Genomic DNA, 22,164 nt, shown 5'->3' with positions numbered 1-22,164 from the left:
TGAGGTGGGCGGGTTATCCCCGCCCCCCTCGTTACCCTCCATTTCTAAGGGTCACCACTAATAAATTCAACTATTTACACAGTATTTTTATGAAAAAATAACAAAATTGAAATAAAAATGAAAAAATTTTCAAATTGTACGCGCGCTCTTTTTGGAGTTCCCGCCAAAATCATCGCGTGTTTAATTCAATGTCGTGAATCATTGTATTATCTATCTATGAGACTTTTTGGCGGGAACGCGAGGAGTGAAGTTGTGTGATTTGTTTTATTATGTTAGTTTAGTGTTTCTTCGGGTTTAAATGTGTAATAACGGTGGTTTATTAACTGTTTTATATCTGTGAAAGTGCACAAATGTGGGAAAATGAAACAAAGCCGCTGGATGTAACTTCTCGGGATACTCCCAAAAAGTCCACTGAAAAAATCTCAGTAAATGACCACCATTTTACTGAGATTATTTTTCATTCCATATCATCTCATCGCATCTCATTTAATTTCATCCCAGTTGATAAATGTCACAAATTAATTGTCTTCGTTTCATTTCATTTCACTCAATATTATCATTTTTCATAAAAATAAGAACATAAATTAAAATAAGACATGACTTAAAGGTCTTAGATATCAGGTTAAAAAATCTCTATAAAAAAATCTATCTAACTATCTATGACAAGAAAACACAAATGTCAATTTCAGCTGTGCTGCGAAATAGCCGGACGAGAGCTTTGTGTGTGCTTGTAGTCTTAAGAAAATCTGTTAGGTCATTTTACACGTACAAAATGGCAGAAAAACCAGCGGACTATTTATCGACAAATGGTTTCGAAAGTAAAACACCGTTCTTGATCGGTGTAGCTGGCGGCACAGCCAGTGGCAAGGTAAGGGATCAGTTTCTCGATTATCGATTATATTTTGCAGAAATTTGAATATTACGTAACCATTTACCCACTAATAATTCCATCTTCAACAGTTTATATCGTATCCGATATCGCAAGGTTCTTTGTAAAGCAAAAACAAATTTATAACCTGTACACCTCATTGCTTAATGTTAAAAATACGTCGTAATTACGTTTTATACAGAACAGCACAGGCAATTACGAATACGAATCTACTCTGTCTTAACCTTTCATACTTTAATATTGATTTTATTTGATTATAAAAAAAATGATTACCATTTTTGTCTAACAATGGCAGCTAATGAGTTTCCTAGTAATTAATGTTTACAAATGATTGGATTCTCCGAATTCAAAACAATTATTGTGAATATTAGAAAATAAAATGCTAAAGAGCTCACCTACTTGCTGAAATAGCCTCTCAAGGCTATCAGCACAGGTAGGAAAAATCAACTGTAGTTGTACATATTTAAAAAAAAACTATATTAAACCATAAAAAATGGTTATAACTAGTTGAACTAAAGAAATTATTATATTACTATTAGTTAATTAACTCCACGAGAGTTAATATTGCTGTAGTTTTAATTATTCTGTGAAATAACAATATTTTTAACATCTAAAGTAATAAGTACAGGTTTGTAAAAGTGTCCAAATTCTCAGTACATACAGGTTACTAATATTTGTAACCATACTCAATATGTGCATATTTATTAATTTTAGGGTGAATAGTAAGACATCATTGAAATTGTCGTGGTCTAAAAGATAAGACGTCCAGTGTATTCACATCTAGTGATGCACCGGTGTTCGAATCCTGCAGACAGTTACCAATTTTTCCAATCAAATATGTTCTTAACCAATGTTCACAATTGACTTCCACGGTGAATGAAGAACATCATGTAATAAAAATCAAACATGCAAAATTATAATTTGTAAATCCGTACGGGTAGGTACCACTACCCTTCCTATTTCTGCCGTGAAGCACTAATACGTTTCGGTTTGAAGGGTGGGGTAGCCATTGTCCACCATTGTCCATTTTTATTTTATTGCTTGTCCACCTGTCTAAGCAATAAAATAAAAATGCCTTCACAACTTAGCACCACCACCCTACTAAAATTTGCTGTGGGGTAATGATGATTTTAATAATAACGATTTGTTGCATGTAATAATCATTATACCAATTGAAACCGACCTCATCTAGAAACGATTGGAGGCATTTAATTTGTGATATCTATGGGCTTCATTAACTACTTATCACTACACTCTGGAAGCTCAGCCACGATTCCATGCAATAAAGTTTCCACTAGAATATAATCTGGTTTGATAGTAAATTTAGGGTCATTAGTAAATTGTAATTGATTTTATGATTTTCGATCTGAGTCTATTGAGTCATTTACAATGACTTATAGGCACAACATTTAACTCAACTTTAAACTATCTTCTTCCAATAGTTTATACAAAGCTCTAAAATATAGATATAGTATGTAAGTAAGCCACACTCTGCAGACTTCTTTCACTATAATATTTTGTATGGTGTACCGGAATACAGATTTATGTATGTACAATAAAACAATTTAGATTGAAACCTCTTGACTCCAGCTGACTAATGGATGATATTGTAAAGTCTACAGGCTATAGAAACGGTCCAGGAACCGGGGTAAATTACCCCAAATAGGGTAAAATGAAATTTTGAGGGGTAAAACTGAAACTTTTGTGAGTAAAAAGTATATATGGGAATGAAACTTCTTGTGATTTCAAATTATCATGGGGGCTATAATATGAAAGATGCTAAAAGAAGCGATTTCGTTTTTTTTTGTTCTTCGCCATTGGGTAATATCAACTTACACAAAAATATTTTGGGGTAATAATTAAAAAACTTCCCCGACCGCTGGGCTATAGCAACAGATTAATACCAAGTGTATTGTGAACTACTTAAATAAAATCGAAAGAAATCTAATTGAGAAAAGATACAAAATCATAAATTTTATTTTAATTTTACTCAGTCCACTGTATGCCAACGCATCATGGAGAAGCTTGGTCAGCAGCACAAAGAGCACACTGAAAGGCGAGTCGTCTGCATCAGCCAAGATTCCTTCTACAGAAGTCTGACAGCACCAGAACGTCTCCGAGCTGAACGTGGACAATTCAACTTTGATCATCCTGATGCATTTGATGACAAGAAACTGCTAGCAACATTAAAGGACATATTGGCAGGAAAGAAAGTTGAAATTCCTGAATATGATTACATCTCAAATTCAATAAGGTTTGTGTTGTAGTCCATTGCTGCCAAATGTTTACACATCTTTAGTATATTGAGAATCAGACTTATTGAAAATAAGAGTAAATGAGGTTATCATTTTCAATATGATATTAACATTATTCAAACAATAAACATCATATTATGTAGCAGCATATCATTTCCAACTAAGACAAATATTGATTCCCTATTCAATTTTGATCTGATTTTGATTGATGACTTATTGGACTAACAATGATCATGTATATTATCAGAATTCATTTTTTTACCATCATCATCATAATCAGTTGCTCTTGGCAGAGCAGTCGTGGTCATGTGGAATTCTTGCTCATTAAAGCCTTGACAGATGTTTTCCACAGTTTTTTTTTACCATAGATCACAACAAATCAGCTATAGCTATAACTAGCTATAGGTTGTTTAGAGGGAAAAAAAATAAAAATAAAAATGTAAATTACATTTTCCTAATTAGTCAAAAAACTGAATTTTGTGGTATTTGCACATTGATGTCCCCTAACAACTGACAAAAAACTCTCCAGTAATTGTGGGTTGATGTTCTAAGAAAAACAATTCACATATGTATTGCATAATAATTCCCAATAAGAACAAATGAGCAAAGCCTGAGAGAGAATCTAGTTTCTTTCTAGTTATACAGTTCGTGCCAACAGTTATTGCTATATTTGAATGTAGATGAGTACATGGCTATAAATGCTATTATACGCCTTTTTAGTTGAATGTTTCAGGCAAAGTATAGGACAAACAGATATCTTTCAAACACTATGAACAATTTTTTCCAGTGAGATCGAATCCCAGATTTGAAAAGAAAACAATAAACTCTAGATTTAGCAGTTAAAAACGTTTTAATTCAAATGTACAACCTGTTTTTATGCTATTTATAAAATCTTCAATAATGCTGTAATTTTTTGTAAGCTTAATTAATTATGATTAATTTCAAACAGCAATCGCACAAACACACTGTACCCAGCTGACGTTGTGCTGATCGAAGGTATCCTGGTCTTCTACTTTCCCGAAGTGAGGGATCTCTTTCACATGAAACTGTTTGTTGATACTGATTCAGATACCAGACTTGCGAGACGAGGTTAGTTCACAATTTAGTATTGATCTATGGATTATTTAAAACAACAATTTATTTTTATTCTTTTAAACGAAGAACACAATGTAACAAAGACCTGATTGTTTCTTGGACTATCCAAATAATTATCCAAAAGCTTACTGGTTATAGCGCGTCTTGTGAGCCCGCACGGGTAGGTACCTCTACGCCGCCTATTTCTACTGTGTTATGAAAAAATTAAATAAAATATCATTGAAATTTATGTTTGTCATGTCAAAAAGACAGTTTTTACTAAATTTATGTGACAGTATACTAAAAAAAAGTACAACAAAAGAAAATTGTACTTTTACTGGCTTAGTTATAAAAATTAACTGGCCTATGCTTATTTTAGAAAAAAAAAACCTAGAAATTCTGAACAAAATTCATTCAAATAGGGTATACATAATAATATTATTAATATCAAGCAATGCCACTGATATTCTTGTCAAAATTACATTAAAATAAGCAGTTTAAGACAAGCGTATCTTTTGTTTCACGTAAGATTTTTCTTTTTATCTAATGTAACTTTTTATTTTCTAGTTCCGAGGGATATAATGGAACGTGGCCGAGACTTGGAGCAGGTGCTCAACCAGTATATGAACTTTGTGAAGCCAGCATTTGAAGAGTTCTGTCTTCCGGTGAGTTTTTTCTTTCTTTTATTTTTATTGCTTAGATGGATGGACGATCTCACAGCCCTCCTGGTGTTAAGTGATTACTGGAGCCCATAGACATCTACAACGTAAATGCGCCACCCGCCTTGAGATATAAATTCTAAGGTCTCAGTATAGTTACAACGGCTGCCCCAACCTTCAAACCGAAACGCATTACTGCTTCACGGCAGATATAGGCAGGGCGGTGGTACCTACCCGTGCGGACTCACAAGAGGTCATATCTCAGTTTTTTTCAAACTTTCATAGGACATCTGTGTGTTATTTTTAGTGCAAGCGTTTACTTAAGTTGTAATGGAAATATTCTTGATTCGTCTTCACTGGCAGAGCCGGTGATACCTAACACGTTATTGTTAATACTACAAACTTATATTTTATTGTCCTTCGTATAGCGCGCAATGTAACACAAATAAAAGTATTTTCTGGACTAAAAAGTCACAAGTCAAGTTGATAGGTAAATGAACAAAAAATGAAAAATTTTCTTTTTTTTTTTCAATTTAATATTTTGAAGCTCATGAAAGCTATTTAAATAGATACAGATGAAGCTAAATAAAACTTACTAAACCATCTACAGCTCGGGATATATTTGTTAGCAATCTTCATGGAACGGATGTTCATGAAATTGGAGCCTTCCAAAATCACACGTATTCATGTTTTACCTTGGTTAAGAATAGTGTACAAGTGGTGTATTTTTTGTTTACGTGACGATTATATTTTATCTGCGGTACGACTCAGTAGCGGTGTTACGGTAAAAGTAGATATTGCGGCAAATGTACACATTTTCCGGTAAATGTGCATATTTGCTTTGGGTAATTTCGTTTGGGTAATGTCCATTCCACTAACATTTACCGCATACGCACCACTACAACCTAACTTAACCTAACCTACGACATATTATATAGTATGCAAAGAAAAGTATGTTTTGTTTGTCAGTTACATTTTTGTAATAAAAATAATTTTCGTTATTAAAGCCTTTTGTACCTACTATGTTTATTTAAATAAATATTTTTTTACTGCAGCAACATTATTAAGTCATTTGTATTCCAACTTTTCTTAAAACATGAAAGTAAGAGTATAAGTATACATTTACCAAAACGTGAAGGCAAGAGTACACATTTGCCGGGAAATGTACATATACATAATATTCAGTTCACATATACCTATTATAACTGGTAAAAGAACTCGTCACACGCATCTTTTTCATATACCGTTAGAGCGCACTAACTACGGGGCTAATGATATGTCTATTAGATTACCTAAGACCTACAATAAGTTTTATTCAGATATTAATATCTTTACAACACGTTATTGTTTGTATCTTTAAAATATTTACAAATTGAAAAATAATAATCTTTAAAGTATTTTGGGTGTTCTACAATTAACAATCAACGTTCATAATCAATTCGAGCGTCCATGTAAACCAACCACTTTATTACACTCACACGCACTTACACACATCGACACAACATAATCAGATTCAAACTTATTCTGCAAGTTATCATTCGACAAAATTCATCTACCTATTTAACTGCCTTACCTTTACCTTAGTCGGACTACCTGTGTTCATTAATTATGTTAACATTTTTTGGAAACATAATGTGTTTCTTTAATTGGCTCATGTTTGGGAAAACATCCTCGGTACCCTGTGTCTAGTTAAATGCTGTTGAAACATTGTTGATTAAATAAATAAATAAACTTTTTGGCAAATGTGCACATTTACCGGGAAAAGTGTACATTTCCCAAGAGTGTACATTTACCGTAACACATACACCTTTTGTTGAGTTGATGGAAATCATCCTAGATTCGAGTTCTAACCGCCCAGTAATCCAAGTTACAATAGATTCTAAACTCTTTCACAGATTAGTCTGTATCGCAAAGAGTTAAAAATTAAAATTGTGTTTGGCTTAAAAAAAAAACTGAGATAACTTAGTGCTTTTTATAAAACCTCTATATGCAAACTCTAATATTAAAAAAACTAAAATAATCCAATAATATTATTGCAGACAAAAAAATTCGCTGACGTCATTATCCCGCGAGGAGCAGATAATTTAGGTAAGTAACTAATATCGTTGTTTCTATAGTTAGTTATAAAATGGACCCTAACCCATGCATCAGCCCACTGAGTTTCTCGCCGTATCTTCTCAGCGGGTCGCGATTCCGATCCGGTAGTAGATTCATTCGCGAAGCAATTTTTCTTGAGTTGTTAGGTCTCCTTCGGAGGCGGTCGGGCAGCTGTTAGCAAACCCACCCCTCCTAGCTGAGCCTTTTCTCGGCCAAGTATCCTGGTGAAAGTGGAAAGGCCTTCGAGTTACCAGTAATCTTTCAAACATAAAAATAAAATAAAAAATGGAAAAGTAAAAAAATAGTATCCACATCACATCGCTCGATCGTCAAACAGATTATTTGGTACTGATGTTCATTTATTTATTATGTAGAATGGTGTTTTTAAATCGTTTCTAGATCATAGTTAATTTAGAGTAAGTTAGTTTTTTATTTTATTTTTCATTTTCTCTTCTTCGAGTATAAATACACTCGCATATACTGAGTATCGATGGCTCTCGTTAAAGCGAGAACTGTATCCCCCTTTTCGAATTCTGATGGGGTTTCGAAGTTTGAATTGAAGAGCGACTGAACACCCCATGTCCACCCCACAACCCCAATACGTGATGGGGTCACGATATCAGGATTCAAGTCCCCAAAATAAAAAAAAACCCTCCCAAAATAGCGCCTTTTTTCTATATTCTATTTTTTTAAACCACGCATAACGTTCTCAACTACGTAATGCCGTCGAAACAACATTCCGAATTCAGTGATTATCATATTTACGTGTTAATTTTAATTGTTTATCGGAATAAATAAGGTAAGTGTAAAAAGATCATAGCCACTGCAACGAAACGAATTAAAAATTAAAAAAAAAGTACAAAACGACCAGCTTTACGTACGTAATTAGACGACGATTAGCTAACTCCTTGCAGCGGCTATGCTCTTACGTAGCTGCCGGACCTTATTACGTCGTGTTAAGGTGCGTTTTCCGTTGTTGCAGTGGCTATTGATCTAATCGTTCACCACATTTGGGATATAATTTACAAGAAGCACCCGCCGAGAGCTACTAATGGCGCGACTTGTAACGGACACCACGATGTGGATGAGGCGAACGGGAGGAGGCTGTCTGGAAGCTCGGAGGACACTCTAAGTCGATAGTTCGGTCTGGACGCGTTGGCTTTTGTGACAGCATACGTACGTTTGCCGTGAGCTTTGAATTACGAGATTTTTCTGGAACAGTATAGAAGGTTCAACGAAAAAAAAATCCCATGTCACCTCTCCGACTTCGGAAGTCGCTTCACACAAAACCTTATAGCTTCATTGACGTGTCCTCGACAAATAAAACGAATGATTTCCTAAGTCATAATTCTGCCTGAATATGTTTTATAATTACAATAGGTAATTGGAAAGGTTTTATTTTTGAAACTAATTTTACGGTTTAAAGCCCCGTTTTTTTTTTTGTTGTCGTAAACATTTTTCGGAAACTTCACAATTTTTTTTTGTCACGGACAATAACTGTGAATTGTTCGTGAATTGAAATTGACATCGACATTGACTTTTTTTTATTGCATAAATGGCTGGACGAAATCACAGCCTGCCTGGTCTTAAGTGGTTACTGGAGCCCATAGACAGCTACAACGTAAGTGCGCCACCCACCTTGAGATATAAGTTCTAAGGTCAAAGTATAGTTACAACGGCTTCCCCGCCCTTCAAACCAAAACACATTACTGCTTCACGGCAGAAATAGACAAGGCGGTGGTACATACCCGCGCGGTCTCACAAGAGATCCTACCACCAGTAAATAAGACTTGAACGAAATCTCTTAATAAAAAGCCACAGATATTTGCGTAATTATTAGCGGTTGAGCCTATTTCTTGCATTAAGTTTCATGCGCGCCGATTAGAGAGGCACAATGTCCTTTAAATTCTAATTTGGCAGAATTAAGAGTCATCGAGTATTTTTTATAAACTACTAGCAGACCAGGCCACACGTTGCTGTGGCTAAGGTTCATATAAGGTCGGATATGCTAATACCAAAAATTAACAAAGAACAATTGGATTTCACTGTATTGCGTTTACTACGAAATAAATTTCACTTATACTTTAGCCTCCGCAACACGTGGTGTTTATGCCATTAAATTGTAGCTTATGGGAAACGTTCGTATTTTTAACACAGCGCCATCTATGATATTAATGTCAGACAGTATTACAAATGTCTGTAAAAATTGATTAAAGGCGCCATCTGTTTTAGACTTATGAAACTTACAATTAATAACAATAATCAACATAAGAAATCATTTTATTGTTTATTAATAAATATTGCGACCATTAATCGAAATAAAAACCATCCTATGGCCTAAGTTGGAACAAAACACATATTTAAAAAAAAAAGTTAAAGTCGGTTCAGTAGTTTAGGTGTCCATCGCGGACAAACAACGTGACACGTAATTTATATATATTAATATTTGGTTGGTATTTCAATGCTCACGGCAATAGTATCAATACTGTTAAGGGCTACTTTCGTGGCACCGCAGTTGTGTGGACCGACCCTAAGGCATATTAAAGCTTAATATATGTTCGTCACAAAAGCATTTGACCATAGGATATTTGACGCTATCGATTCTCCCCTTTGTAATTGCATTAAAACTACTATTTTTGATGAACCGAATTATTGACAAAAGTATATTCTGCACCTCCATAAAAGGTTATATAATATAATCAATTTGGTCACATTCCCTAGGTTTGGTTCGTGTCTTATGACGTCACAGTTTAATAAACATCCCATGATTGCTCTTGAAGTTTGTCCATAAGTGCACCGCGGCGAACAATTTCTTCATAAAAGTAATGTGACACAAATGAAATGCGTTTTGGTGGAATATTACTTTTAAATTTAATTTTATTTTGTCATTATAATAACTGAATGTTTAAAGATGTTATGAAAAGACACTGAGCTAATACCTAAGGAATGAGTATGCATTTTTATATAATGTATTCGTTAATTCAGTCAAATATCCTATTCTTAATGAAGGCATGTAAAACTTACATTTAAGTACTTATTATATTAACATTTTATATTATATGTAAAACAAATCCTGTACACTTTGTGTATACGAAAATGTACCGATATAGCTGACGATAGGGTCGATTATTCTTTATTCGCATATTTCATTGGAAATATTTCGATGGTTTCAATGAACACTACGCTAACTCCAAATTCGTAGGTTTACAGGAGGAGCGTTTAAATGAAAAAAAGTTGATAGAATCTTTATTATTGCAAATATATTTATGGTTTTGTTTGTGTAACTAGCTGATTTACTCTTGCTTCTAACCCCATCAATAATGATTTGTAATACTTTTAAAATAGTGAAGCGATTTGCGTGAAAAACGAAAATTTCAAAATTTTGAGTTAGAGTAGTGTTCATTGGAGGCATCGATTTGTTTTATCGTATATTTTTTATTTATTTCAATTTCATTTATAAATTGGACCAGCGATTGTATTCAATTGTTGAAGTGGCCATCGATCGACTCTAGTTGTCCTCATTTGTAACCATCCAAATTAAAACATGAAATGTTATGTAAAATAATAATTGAATAATTCGTATATGCGAAGTGATAATTCCTCAAATAATCCATTTAGGATATAGTAAGTTCCAATGTTTATTATAAGGCTGATGCTTCTTAAAGCAAGTAATAATTTAAGTATTAAAGAAAATCCATATACATACTTATTAATATATATATTTACTGAATAATTTTCAAGAAGTGAAAATAGACTCGGATAGCTGTAATGTACGAGCGAAATTGAATCGTTACGAAAATAGATTTTACACAAAATCTAAATATATAAAAAAAAACATTTTAAAACAGCATCTCGTAATAAATGTATTGAACAATAAATAATAGTGATGACGTCACGTCCATTTGTGCGAGAGAGAGAGAGAGAGAGAGAGATGGTAATATATTCGCTCTACCTGTCTCACGCTGATGGTTCTGCGACAGAAACCTGAAGTGCCAATAAGTATACCAAGTTTCTAAATAAATCAGACTAATATTTTATGGACGTATAATGCACAAACGCATTCGTTTTTATTTATATAGATGTACCATCGCAAACAAAAACATTTGAATCCTCACTATTATGGTACATGGAATTTCCGCTACATTAGTGGGCCGATTTATACCTTATTTTTCACTTTGTATCCGTTCTATATCGACGCTTGAAAGGCAAACGTGACTAAGAGACAATGCGTGAACTTTACAGTAGACTAATTTAAAGTTGAAATACCTGAAAACAAAATTTATTTTAACGAATCTAGCTGTAGTAGAATCTAGCTAGTAGCTGTAGGATTGAAATGATTTTAATAAACCTAGAAATATATTTTTATTGCGCCTCGAATATGGTTATTGCCTATCATTTATGTACAAAGCAGTTATTGTCGCTTAGTCACGTTTGCCTTTCAAGCGTCGATATGTTTTAAAGCCACATACATACTTATGACACAACAAATCCCTAAGGTTCGAAGTGCGATAATGTCCAACCGCTCAATTTACTCCGAGTACTTTATATACTGGGTTTTAGGAGACCGCTTCCGGAAACGAAGACAGACGATAGTACTAAGGACACCTTTGATGATGGGACGAAAAAAAATGGATCCTGATTTTTAAAAAAGTCATATTTTTAAAACGTTTTATTAGCATTATTTACGGTCCATAATGTTAGTACAGCAAAATCAAACGATAGTTTCATAAAAAATATATTACTAAAAAAACCAGCAATGAAACACAAATACAAAACCAGCTGATGCTCGGGTCAATGAACACACGGGCACGGCGGGGCGCAGATTCGCACAAATATTTATTTACAACATTTGTCTAAATAACTCCATCATCAAAAGTGTCATTAGTACTATCGTCTGTCTTCGTTCTCGGAAGCGATCTCCTAACACCCAGTATATCTATTGTAGAACATGGTCGATATATTACGAAATAAAAAAAAAACTTTTTTACTGTTAATTAATTGTAACCATGTATAATAAAATTATCGTAACAATCCAATGAAATTCTTGATAGAAATGTGAAATTTAAATGAAGTTTATACACGAATGGAAAAACAAGCATATTTTTTATATTAAAATACGTTTTTTTCTTTATGGATGCATGTCTCATGCTCCACGTATTAAAAAAAAAAGAATATTTTATCTGTATTCTGTGAGTTTATGCATGGAGGGTAGAGGTAAGGAGAACCGTCTCTGTGTGTGAAAATCTGCTAAATAAGGGTGGCGCTACAGTAGCAAACGGGTAAATTTAAAAAAAAGCACTGAAAGCTATTAGAATAAAATAGAGAAATAAAAAAGAACGAACTGTAAGCACTATAAAATCACAAAAAGTATATTATTTAAAGCTGAAAAGAAAATGCAATCGATGTCTCCACGTGTTACCACAGCAATAATTTTAGGTTATATTGACGAAATTAGTTTGGACTACGTAAACATGTGAGATCTTGTATATTACACTGTCACTAACTACTCTACTCATTAAATATATTAAATTTCCTAACTCGACATACTTCAATCCGTTAACAACTGCTCAATTCATATCATACCCTGTGCCTATGCTAGCGTCATTCTGGAGGCTTTTTGAACTGTTATTTAGTGCTGAAAGTGGGACACTTTTTCAAGCTTCTCCCATATGAGACAGTTCTCCTTACCTCTACCCTCCATAGTTTGTCACTTGTCTAATGTGTAGAGATACTCTTTGGAGATGTAATTTTTTCTTTCGTTCGAGAAATGCACAATTTGGTAATCCTACAGTGCGAACAGTATCTAATTGTTTTAATAGTGTCAATTTCAGTAGCTATTTCATTATTGCGTTTTATTTATCATCGTGTTATGACGTCAATTTAGTTTTTTTTTCCTACCTAAGCTGAGAGCCTTGAGAGGCTATATCAGCGTAACCTTAACTAGTTGGTGAGCTCACGGGGCTCAAACCTGACGTCGTTGCTAACACGAACCCTAGCAAGAGCCGTGCTTCGCAGAATCTACCACCGGATCGGAAACGCGACCCACTGAGAAGATCCGGCGAGAAACTCAGTGGGCTGTGTCTGAGGGTTAATTTACTCGTCGAGCCCTTCGTCGCAAGCGACGGGTTCGACGAGAACGATGACCGATGCTTGAGGTACCTAAAAGCACCGTTAGTGGATCGGGAGGATCCGACAAGAAATCTTTCAGGCGACGGCGGCTTTGTGTTGTCCCGTCGCGGCCGGATAAGTTCAAAATACACTTAAGCCCCAATCGTATAAGTTACGTAAGTCATCGTAAAAAGAAAACAGTATATGTATATATAAAAAAAAAATACAATGCCATCAATAAACTATTAATTAAAAGAAGCACAAACATGTATCAATAAAAGTCCTAAAAATGACAAAAGAGATTTTTTTAAATCTTATATACCCATCCCTGAGCCTCTGTTCTGAATATTTAATTTTCGCATTTTATAAGCATTTATATTATTTTATAGTTTAATTTCTATGACATACTTTTTATAACATACACTTATCTAACAAATATTTGATGTACTTACTCGACCTTATGTACCAAAAGCATCAAATTCGATATTTGTTTCGGATTTCAACTATTGCATACTACTATTACTACTACTACTGTTAGTAGTAGTAAACTGGCATAGCGTAATTTTTATGTATTTTACTATGATTTAATTAATATTTCATAAAAGGCAGGCTGGTATACTATGCCTGCATATTAAACTTTGTATTACCTACTTAAATGTGCGTGTTTGTATTTTACAGCGAATAAAATATTTGAAAATCAATGAGTTTTAATACTTTATGTCCTGACTAGCGACCCGCCCTCGCTTCGCTTCGGAAACTGTAATTTATTATTAATTTCTCCACTATTTAATGGATGTTGTTATACTTAGTCTGCCCATAAATACTGTTACAAAGGAAAACAAAAAAAATTCTATGGCAAATAACATTTATAACTTTTACAGTGTGTTAGTTTAATACATAAATATAAAACAATTTAAAGTATAAAAAGCTTATTCGAAGTGGTCTCCATTGGCTGCAATACAGTCCTTTAAACGTTGAGGCCAGCTATCAATAGAAGCACGCACTCTTTTCATGGGAAAAATTTTCACTGCCTATCGTACGGATTGTTTTAGGGACTCCAAATTATCATGGCGTTTAGAGCAAGCCGTAGGCTCTCTAAAACTGACCATAAATCATAATCCAGCGGATTAGGATCGGGACTAGACGACGGCCAGTCTTCAGCTTTGATGAAGTCCGAAACGTTCGTTTCCAACCAAGACTGCGTAGACCGAGCTTTATGACCTGGCGCCGAGTCTTGCTGGAAGGACCATTCTTGATTATTGAACATGGTGTTGTTAAGGGGCTTCACTACCTTCTCAATAATGGTATCTTGATATACTTGTGCCGATGTTTTGATACCTTTTTCACAAAAGTATGGCTCAGTCACTCCTTCATAGCTAATAATACCTCACCAAACCATCACTGAAGTCGGATATTGCCCACGTTGCACTCTGTCGACTAATTGGGAAGCTTCCTTAGAGCTTTGAGCATAAATACGGTCATTTTGTTTGTTAAAATGTTGCTCAATTATAAAAAAATTCTCATCCGTAAACAAAAAATTTTTATGACCTCCCTTTGCTTCAGTAGTTGTTTCGATTTTACCACCCTATTCTCTTTTGAATTATCAGTTAAGAAATGACCAGTATGTCTCTTATAGGCTGCAAGTCCTAAGTCATCTTTTAAAATACGCGACATGGTTCTACATCACATCTTCATCTCCCGAGATAAAATCTTTTGCTTTCGGACAGGATTTCTTCGAATTCTTTCCCTTACTGCTTTGACCACCTTTTTGCACGAACACTACGTGGACGGCCAGATCTTTTTCTGTCACAAACAGAGGAGGTCTTTGAAGTCGTCGTGGCCTAACGGATAAGACGTCCGGTGCATTCGTGTTGAGCGATGCACCGGTGTTCGAATCTCGGGCAGGTACCAATTTTTCTAATGAAATACGTACTCAACAAATGTTCACGATTGACTTCCACGGTGAAGGAATAACATCGTGTAATAAAAATTCAACCCGCAAAATTATAATTTGCGTAATTACTGGTGGTAAGACCTCTTGTGAGTCGGCGCGGGTGGGTACCACCACCCTGCCTATTTCTGCCGTGAAGCAGTAATGCGTTTCGCTTTGAAGGGTGGGGCAGCCGTTGTAACTATACTTGAGACATTAGAACTTATATCTCAAGATGGGTGGCGCATTTACGTTGTGGATGTCTATGGGCTCCAGTAACCACTTAACACCAGGTGGGCTGTGAGCTCATCCACCCATTTAAGCAATTAAAAAAAAAAGGTCTCATTGCACCTATTAATAGCCCGGTACACAAACATTTTACTAATACCAAGCGTATGGAGAGTTTTAAAAATTGCATTTGGCTCCATACCTACTTTGTGTAATACAATCACAGCGATTTGGTTCTCTTTATCACCCCACCCCATTTTAATATCGCAAAATATTGTACAATGTATTGGCGCCAAAATGAGAAAACTCAATGAGCAATCATATAAAAATGACAAATTCCAAATTCAAATGTAATATTTTGTTTATTTTTAATTGTAACAGTATTTATGGCCAGACTAAGTACATATAAAACTTCGTCTTCAATCACTTTATCTATTAAAAAAAACCGCATCAAAATCCGTTAAATAATAATAATAATACTAATACTTCAATTCTAGATTATCTCGATTCGAATTTATAAAGATTCTAAATTTAAAACTGTCCGTATTATTGTTCTAGTGGCTATCGATTTGATAGTACAGCATATCTCAGACTATCTGAAGAAGAATCCCAGCTCTTGATTCGAATGTATAAAGATTCCAAATTTAAAACTGTCCGTATTTTTGTTCTAGTGGCTATCGATTTGATAGTACAACATATCTCAGACTATCTGAAGAAGAATCCCAGCGAGGTGCTTCTGACGGGCGGTAGCTCGATTTCTGATAGTCCACAGCGGAGCTCAAAAGGGGGTCGCCCGCATTAGGTAAATATCAACTAATTAGAGATTATATTTGACGCGAAAAAAAATATTTTTTTTTATTGCTTAGATGGGTGGAGGAGTTCACAGCCCACCTGATATTAAGTGGTTACTGGAGCCCATAGACATCTACAACGTAAATGCGCCACCCACCTTGAGATATAAATTCTAAGGTCTCAGTATAGTTACAACGGCTGCCCCACCCTTCAAACCGAAACGCATTACTGCTTCACGGCAGAAATAGGCGGGGCGGTGGTACCTACCCGTGCGGACTCACAAGAGGTCCTATTAAAACCAGTAAAATGCTTAGTGCAACATCTAATATGCCGTACGTGCTATTTTTTATGTGTAGCGGGATAAATGAGCTCTCAGCTCTTTCGTGTGCTTGGTGCGAGTTTTTTAACGTTCTCGATAGCGTAAAAGTTAACTCATTTTTGTATGGAACGGGATCGCTTGCGTACGTTTGCCGCTAGGGGCGCTGTTCCAACTGCATCCTAAATTGGCTTAACTTTTACGCCATCGAGAACATTAAGGAACTCGCACTAAGCACACTGATGTGATGTAGTTACCGGAGACGTCGAAAGGAACCTGGTTGGCGTTGAGACATGGAATCGAATTTTGAATTGTATCACGGATGTCTTGGCCTTCAAACCGGAAAGCGAAAAAGTTTCGCGGCAAAAATACGCAGTATGGTAGTGCCTACCCATGCAAGCTTACAATATGTTTACCACTAGTTTGATGCTAAGAGAACACGCCCCCACACTTTTACTTTAGTGGCCTTTTAAGCCCACGGGAAAACTTGAGATGATGCTCACGTAGACTAATGTTATGATGTCAACACTTTAATGTTATTAGTACGTGTATCTTCACGGTAATAGCCAGACGTGCAAAACAAACTATTTTCTTATTGACATCTGACACGTGAATTATATTTTATTTTCAGGTTGTCTTCCGCTCAATTTCTTAGAAATTAAGCGTTTTTTATGACATTATTATACATAGAATTATATAGCTGGATAACAGCGAAATTAAATAGCTACTCTAAATGTACCTCAAACACATTTATAGTCAATTTTATCTAACACACACTATGAAATATACGTAGATTTTATTTTACCTATCTTCTCTTACTCTATTGTGTTTATTTAATTAGAATATTAAAAAAATTAAATCTTTAAAAGCCACTGATCGTTACCAAAGATATGACGTAATTTTTGTCGAAAAATTAAAATGGTTTTTGATTAAATGATATTTATTAGATGGGAGATCAATAAAAGCCACCTAGATACTAAAAATATTTTCATTTGTAGAACGTATACTTAGGAAATTAGTATGAGCCGCCTATAGTATATTTCATGCCGATTTAGTTTTAGTGTCATTTTAGGCTTTAGTGAATTATAGTGTTCAAAGTGAGCAATTCTTTCGCTAGCGTAGACCAATCTTTTGGCGGCTTACAAACTTGACAACTATATTTGAACTTTATTGCCGTAATAAAAAAAATGTTAAACTATCTGAATCTAAAGTTTAATTTGACAGTAAAATTGAATTGTTTAATCAAAAGGCCGGTATTAATTAGGTCAGGCTAAATAAAACAGTAGCGCGGAAGTGTCGCTAAATGAAACATATCTACGAAATTGAAAAAAATCAAAAATCTAGTATTTATCGCTAGTCAAATGTATTCAGACATTCGCTCAAGGCGCGTGTACTTATTTTTTTATTGGATGTATTATTAAATTGGTTGTTCCTATAATTGTTGTTATTTTTGGATAATTGTAAAATTCAATAAATATCTATAATTAAATTACTATCTATATGTACTGTATTAAAATTATGAAGAAAAATTTTTAAACTTGACTTTAACTAATCTGGTTTATAAGCCGTAAAAATAGATAAAAGATATTTGAAAAAATGTCGCACGTAGAGTTAAAAATTAAAATGTCTATGTTAAAATAGATCACCTTTATTAGAGCTTTGCGCAAATATACCTACATAGGTACTAAGTTTCACGTGATAATGTTAAATAATATTTATTATGTAAATTTTTTTATTATTTGTAGATTTTATTTATTTGTAACGTGTTGTTACCGTGTTAGAATTATATTTATTTAATCTATTCAAGGTTTAATTTATAGAATACGAAAAGTGGAAATTGTTTGTTCAAAACAGCCATAGTGACAAATGCAAAAAAATTGTTATAACGTAATGTATATAATGTAAAAAAAATTATTAAACATTTTCTGGCTAGTAATAGAAATATATTTGGCAAGTAAATAAATTAACTACAGTCGGCGCAGATGTCGCGCGCTGGGCCTCCGTAGAGGATATGTTCACGACTAACTAATTTATGGGTATTATACTATCTATATTCACGACCATAGATTATGCACAGCGTGGTGCGTTGTGAACTGGCGCACTTTTTAAGGTTATTTTTGGCTCTACTAAAAAATAATTGTGTAATATTATTTTGACATTAACGGATTTGATGCCTTCGAATACCAAAGAACTATAAACAAAACTGCCGCTAACATTGACATGTTTTCTTAATTTGTAATAATTTAAAAGGCGACAATATAGTAACTGCGGACAACTGATAAACGAAGTCAGATAATTTTGGTAGTTTTCCAATTACAGCACAAGAGCGCATTATGCGGCATAATGCTCAACGTTGAATGTTCCAACTACAGCAACGCTTCGCACAATCGAGCACTCTCAAAAGTACTGCTCTCGCGTGATACTCGCAATTGATACCGACTCAGTGACAGAAAATTGACAAGTGTTTTTTCTTTAAGTTGGCATTGATCGAATTTTTTTTTATATTATCTTTAGTAATATTATTTAATGTTGAAAAAAATTGTAAGGCTTTCGTTTCGTCGTAGTTTCTTAGAAATAATCAATGTTAATTAAAACTGTGCTAACTTAGCGCACTAATTCACGTTCCAATTAAGCTTCAGCATAATTCGGCATTGTGCGTCACTGAGGCGCATTATGCTCTGTAATTGGAAAACTACCAATACTTTTAACGATTGTGATATGAACATAAAAACCCAATATCTAATTTTATCTTTATCTTGGTTAATAAAGAACGAACCGCTCGGGCATAACTTCATCAATAGATTTGAATGGATTTTAAAGGGTTTTTAGATTTGAAAGTATTTAGATGAAAAAAAAAATAAGATTAGACATCTTTAAATAAATATTATAGTAGATTAGTCGAACGCCCCTGCTATGTATTTGGTAGGCAGCGGCTTGGCTCTGCCCCTGGCATTGCTGAAGTCCATGGGCGACGGTAACCACTCACCATCAGGTGGGCCGTATGCCCGTCTGCCTACAAAGGCAATAAAAAAAAAAAAAAAGAAAGAAATGTATTTGCAAAACGTAATGTCATTAGATTCTTTATTTTAAGATGTTTGTTTTGAATGTAAAAGAGAGATGATGGCTTTATCAAACGCGGCCTATATTGCTCCCACGTGAACATTTTGTTGTGAAGGTGCCTTTGTTATTTAAGATTATGTCGAAAAATTTCGTTTTAAGATGTGACCCATCATGATTTTATTGTACCTATCATGAATTTACTAAATGTTGCTATATATATTTCTTGAAATCTTGAGTTCAGTCACCTTCTAATTCATAGAATATTATGTTCTAATGTCAGGACAAGTATGTTCACTGATCGCTATAGTCTATTGTCAATTCACACTAATTTTTAAGATCACTTTTTCTCGATTCAGTGCATTATTGAGTCAAATGTTCCATTTTGTACTTTTCCATTGAAAGGCAGGTAAGCGGTAGGCAGCGGCTTGGCTCTGCCCCTGGCATTGCTGAAGTCCATGGGCCCGTATGCTCGTCTGCCTACAAGGGCAATAAAAAAAAATCCCATACCATCATGCTTTTGCACATTTGACTTCATGACTTTTACTAATTGATCTACAGTTAATATACAATTTTTTATTTATTTTGGGTAATGCTTACCGTTATCTACTCGCTATGGCAGAAATAGGTGCCAGTAGATGTTGACATGATTAATGTTAATAACCAATGTGGTTTTGACAATTCACGCGTCAGATATGAAGTGTCAATTATAATTTTGTTTCGTTATTGGTACATATGCAGACGAACTCACAGCACACGTATTTTTAAATGAACATTCTTGTCCGACTTGTAGCATAAGCCTTAAGATTTGGACGCCTAATTAAAATTAAATCTGAAAGCTTTCAGTTAGCGTTAATCAACTGAGAGCTTTGTTGAAGATTAATGTATGTAGAGCGCGTGACTTTAATTTAGCATCTATCGAATATGAGATAATGTTCATTAAAATCACAAATTTCTTTTGGATTGTGTTCAACTCAAAATAAACAAAGTGATAAGTTGACTTGGAATTAAACATATTAATTTTTTTGGTGAACTTCAGTCAGAAGTCATTATGTAAGTAGTTGTTTAGCTATTTATTGAAATGCTTGACATAAAAGTTTTTGTATAAAGATTATTTTAAATAAAACTATTTTTATTTGTTTTTCTATTTTGTTTTAATTCCACAATTAAAAAATAGTTGCCTACACCATATATATAGAGCGGTGGATCGACAAAATCAAAACTGCAGTGGGAGGTCCCCCAAATGAGTGCAGTAGAATGGCCTCGAATAGGGAGAGATGGCGCGACATCGTGAGACGCATCAAGTCTGCCCCCTCCAACACTACATGACGATCACGGCCACTCTGTCAAAACTGACACGACTGATTGAAGAAGAAATATAATAGTATTTTTAAGAGGTAAGGAACATTTGCTGTACCAGTTACGGTGGGCATTGTCGACGTCTATAGGCTGCTGTAGACGCCGCCAGGTGGAATGCGTAGTCGTTTATCTTCGAGGACAATAAAGCAAACCAATAAAGTCAGACTTCGATTCTTCCTTCGACCACCCCATGGCACAAGAGGGGTAGCAGTTCCCTTTCATCGCAAACGCTGCATTATGTATCGGACACGTTATAAAATATCTAAAAATTAACTCGTAAATTGCAGGACTAAAAGCTCCGCTCTCCATAAAATAAAACAAAATATTTGTTCCATATTTATTACATTAAAAATAATACATTGCAACAAATTATTTGTTTATTTGTTTTTCGATAAGATTCTGTACAAAATCTCTTAGAGGCTAGTGGTAGAATTAAGACTAGGAGGCGCCACTGTGACTCACATAATTTGACCCATTGCAAGCTTATTATCCTAAGAAATCATTTTGTGTAAATGACTTTAAACTTTTTTCTGTTGATAATAATTCTATGTTCAATAAATAAAGACGTAAAATAAGACCTTAACGAAATTAATTTCATGACACCACAATACAAAGTTATCTGGCCAGAGGTCAGACAAAAGGAAACTTATTTAACTCCAAAGTTAGATCGTCTTTATCATAACGAGCCCGCAATGTATAGTGTATGGTAGCTGGCGGGCTGAGAGCGCGTACTCTCGAGGTTGTTGACCCGCACGTCATGTTTTATAATTGCATTTCGTGCAATGTCAAACATTACTAAAATCAAAAAAAAAATTATAATACGTATCCAGTGCTATCGTGTTAACAGTTACGAGCCTACTGCCTGTCTTCATTTTCGAGAATGTTTCCAATACATCTTGTATGATTTACTTAATCACACGCATCAAGGCAAAATAAAGAATATGTTTTTTATCCTGGTCAAGATTAGGTCTCGTAATGAAATTGTATCATCATCGGTCCCGAACACGTGTGTTAATTTTTGAATCAAGCGACGTCCTTAAATCGGTGAAAATGAAGTTGAAATTCTGTTACATAAATGAATATAATTAGCTCAAAGCGTGTTAAAAAGGGGAAAGATTCTTTTAAGCCCGCGACTGTGCGTACAATCTCAAACATTGTTGTGAAGCGCTTTTAGTGCGATCAAGTTTTTGATAACAATATACAACTTAAAATATTACTTATTCACAATCTGATTAAGGTCGAAAATCCTTCCACTTATACATTTTCGTCGACGACAGTATGCCTGCGTTCTGCGAATTTTTCTTGACTGAGGGTACTTATGATAATTAGACACCATTAAATAAAATCTCAGTTCTTCATTATTTTGTAATAAATTAGCATGCAATGAAAAGCAGCATTGG

General features: G+C 34.5%; 1 protein-coding gene across 4 annotated transcripts; it reads left to right on the top strand.

Annotated features, from left to right (window-relative positions):
- The first annotated feature begins 224 nt into the window (after positions 1 to 224).
- On the top strand, positions 225 to 20,548 carry LOC692983 (uridine-cytidine kinase 2). Of its 4 annotated transcripts, NM_001046820.1 has the most exon segments (8): positions 682 to 868; positions 2,884 to 3,143; positions 4,213 to 4,219; positions 4,221 to 4,233; positions 4,786 to 4,883; positions 6,917 to 6,965; positions 15,912 to 16,042; positions 16,980 to 17,186. In NM_001046820.1, coding segments are annotated over 7 exon segments (654 nt in total). In that variant the 5' UTR covers positions 682 to 772; the 3' UTR covers positions 16,980 to 17,186.
- The last annotated feature ends 1,616 nt before the right edge of the window (positions 20,549 to 22,164 follow it).

Source organism: Bombyx mori, chromosome 15, assembly GCF_030269925.1.
Source record: "Bombyx mori chromosome 15, ASM3026992v2".
NCBI lineage: Eukaryota > Metazoa > Arthropoda > Insecta > Lepidoptera > Bombycidae > Bombyx > Bombyx mori.
The sequence above is the reverse complement of the archived record's forward strand: the minus strand, read 5'-3'. Positions and strand labels throughout refer to the sequence as shown.

Bases quoted from the DNA above. Each gene is read 5' to 3' on its own strand.
- LOC692983 (XM_012692306.4), top strand. From the start codon at position 677: ATGTCAATTTCAGCTGTGCTGCGAAATAGCCGGACGAGAGCTTTGTGT. The intron at 3,144-4,093 runs GTTTGTGTTGTA...AATTTCAAACAG, and splicing joins TACATCTCAAATTCAATAAG to CAATCGCACAAACACACTGT. The intron at 4,884-6,916 runs GTGAGTTTTTTC...ATATTATTGCAG, and splicing joins TTGAAGAGTTCTGTCTTCCG to ACAAAAAAATTCGCTGACGT.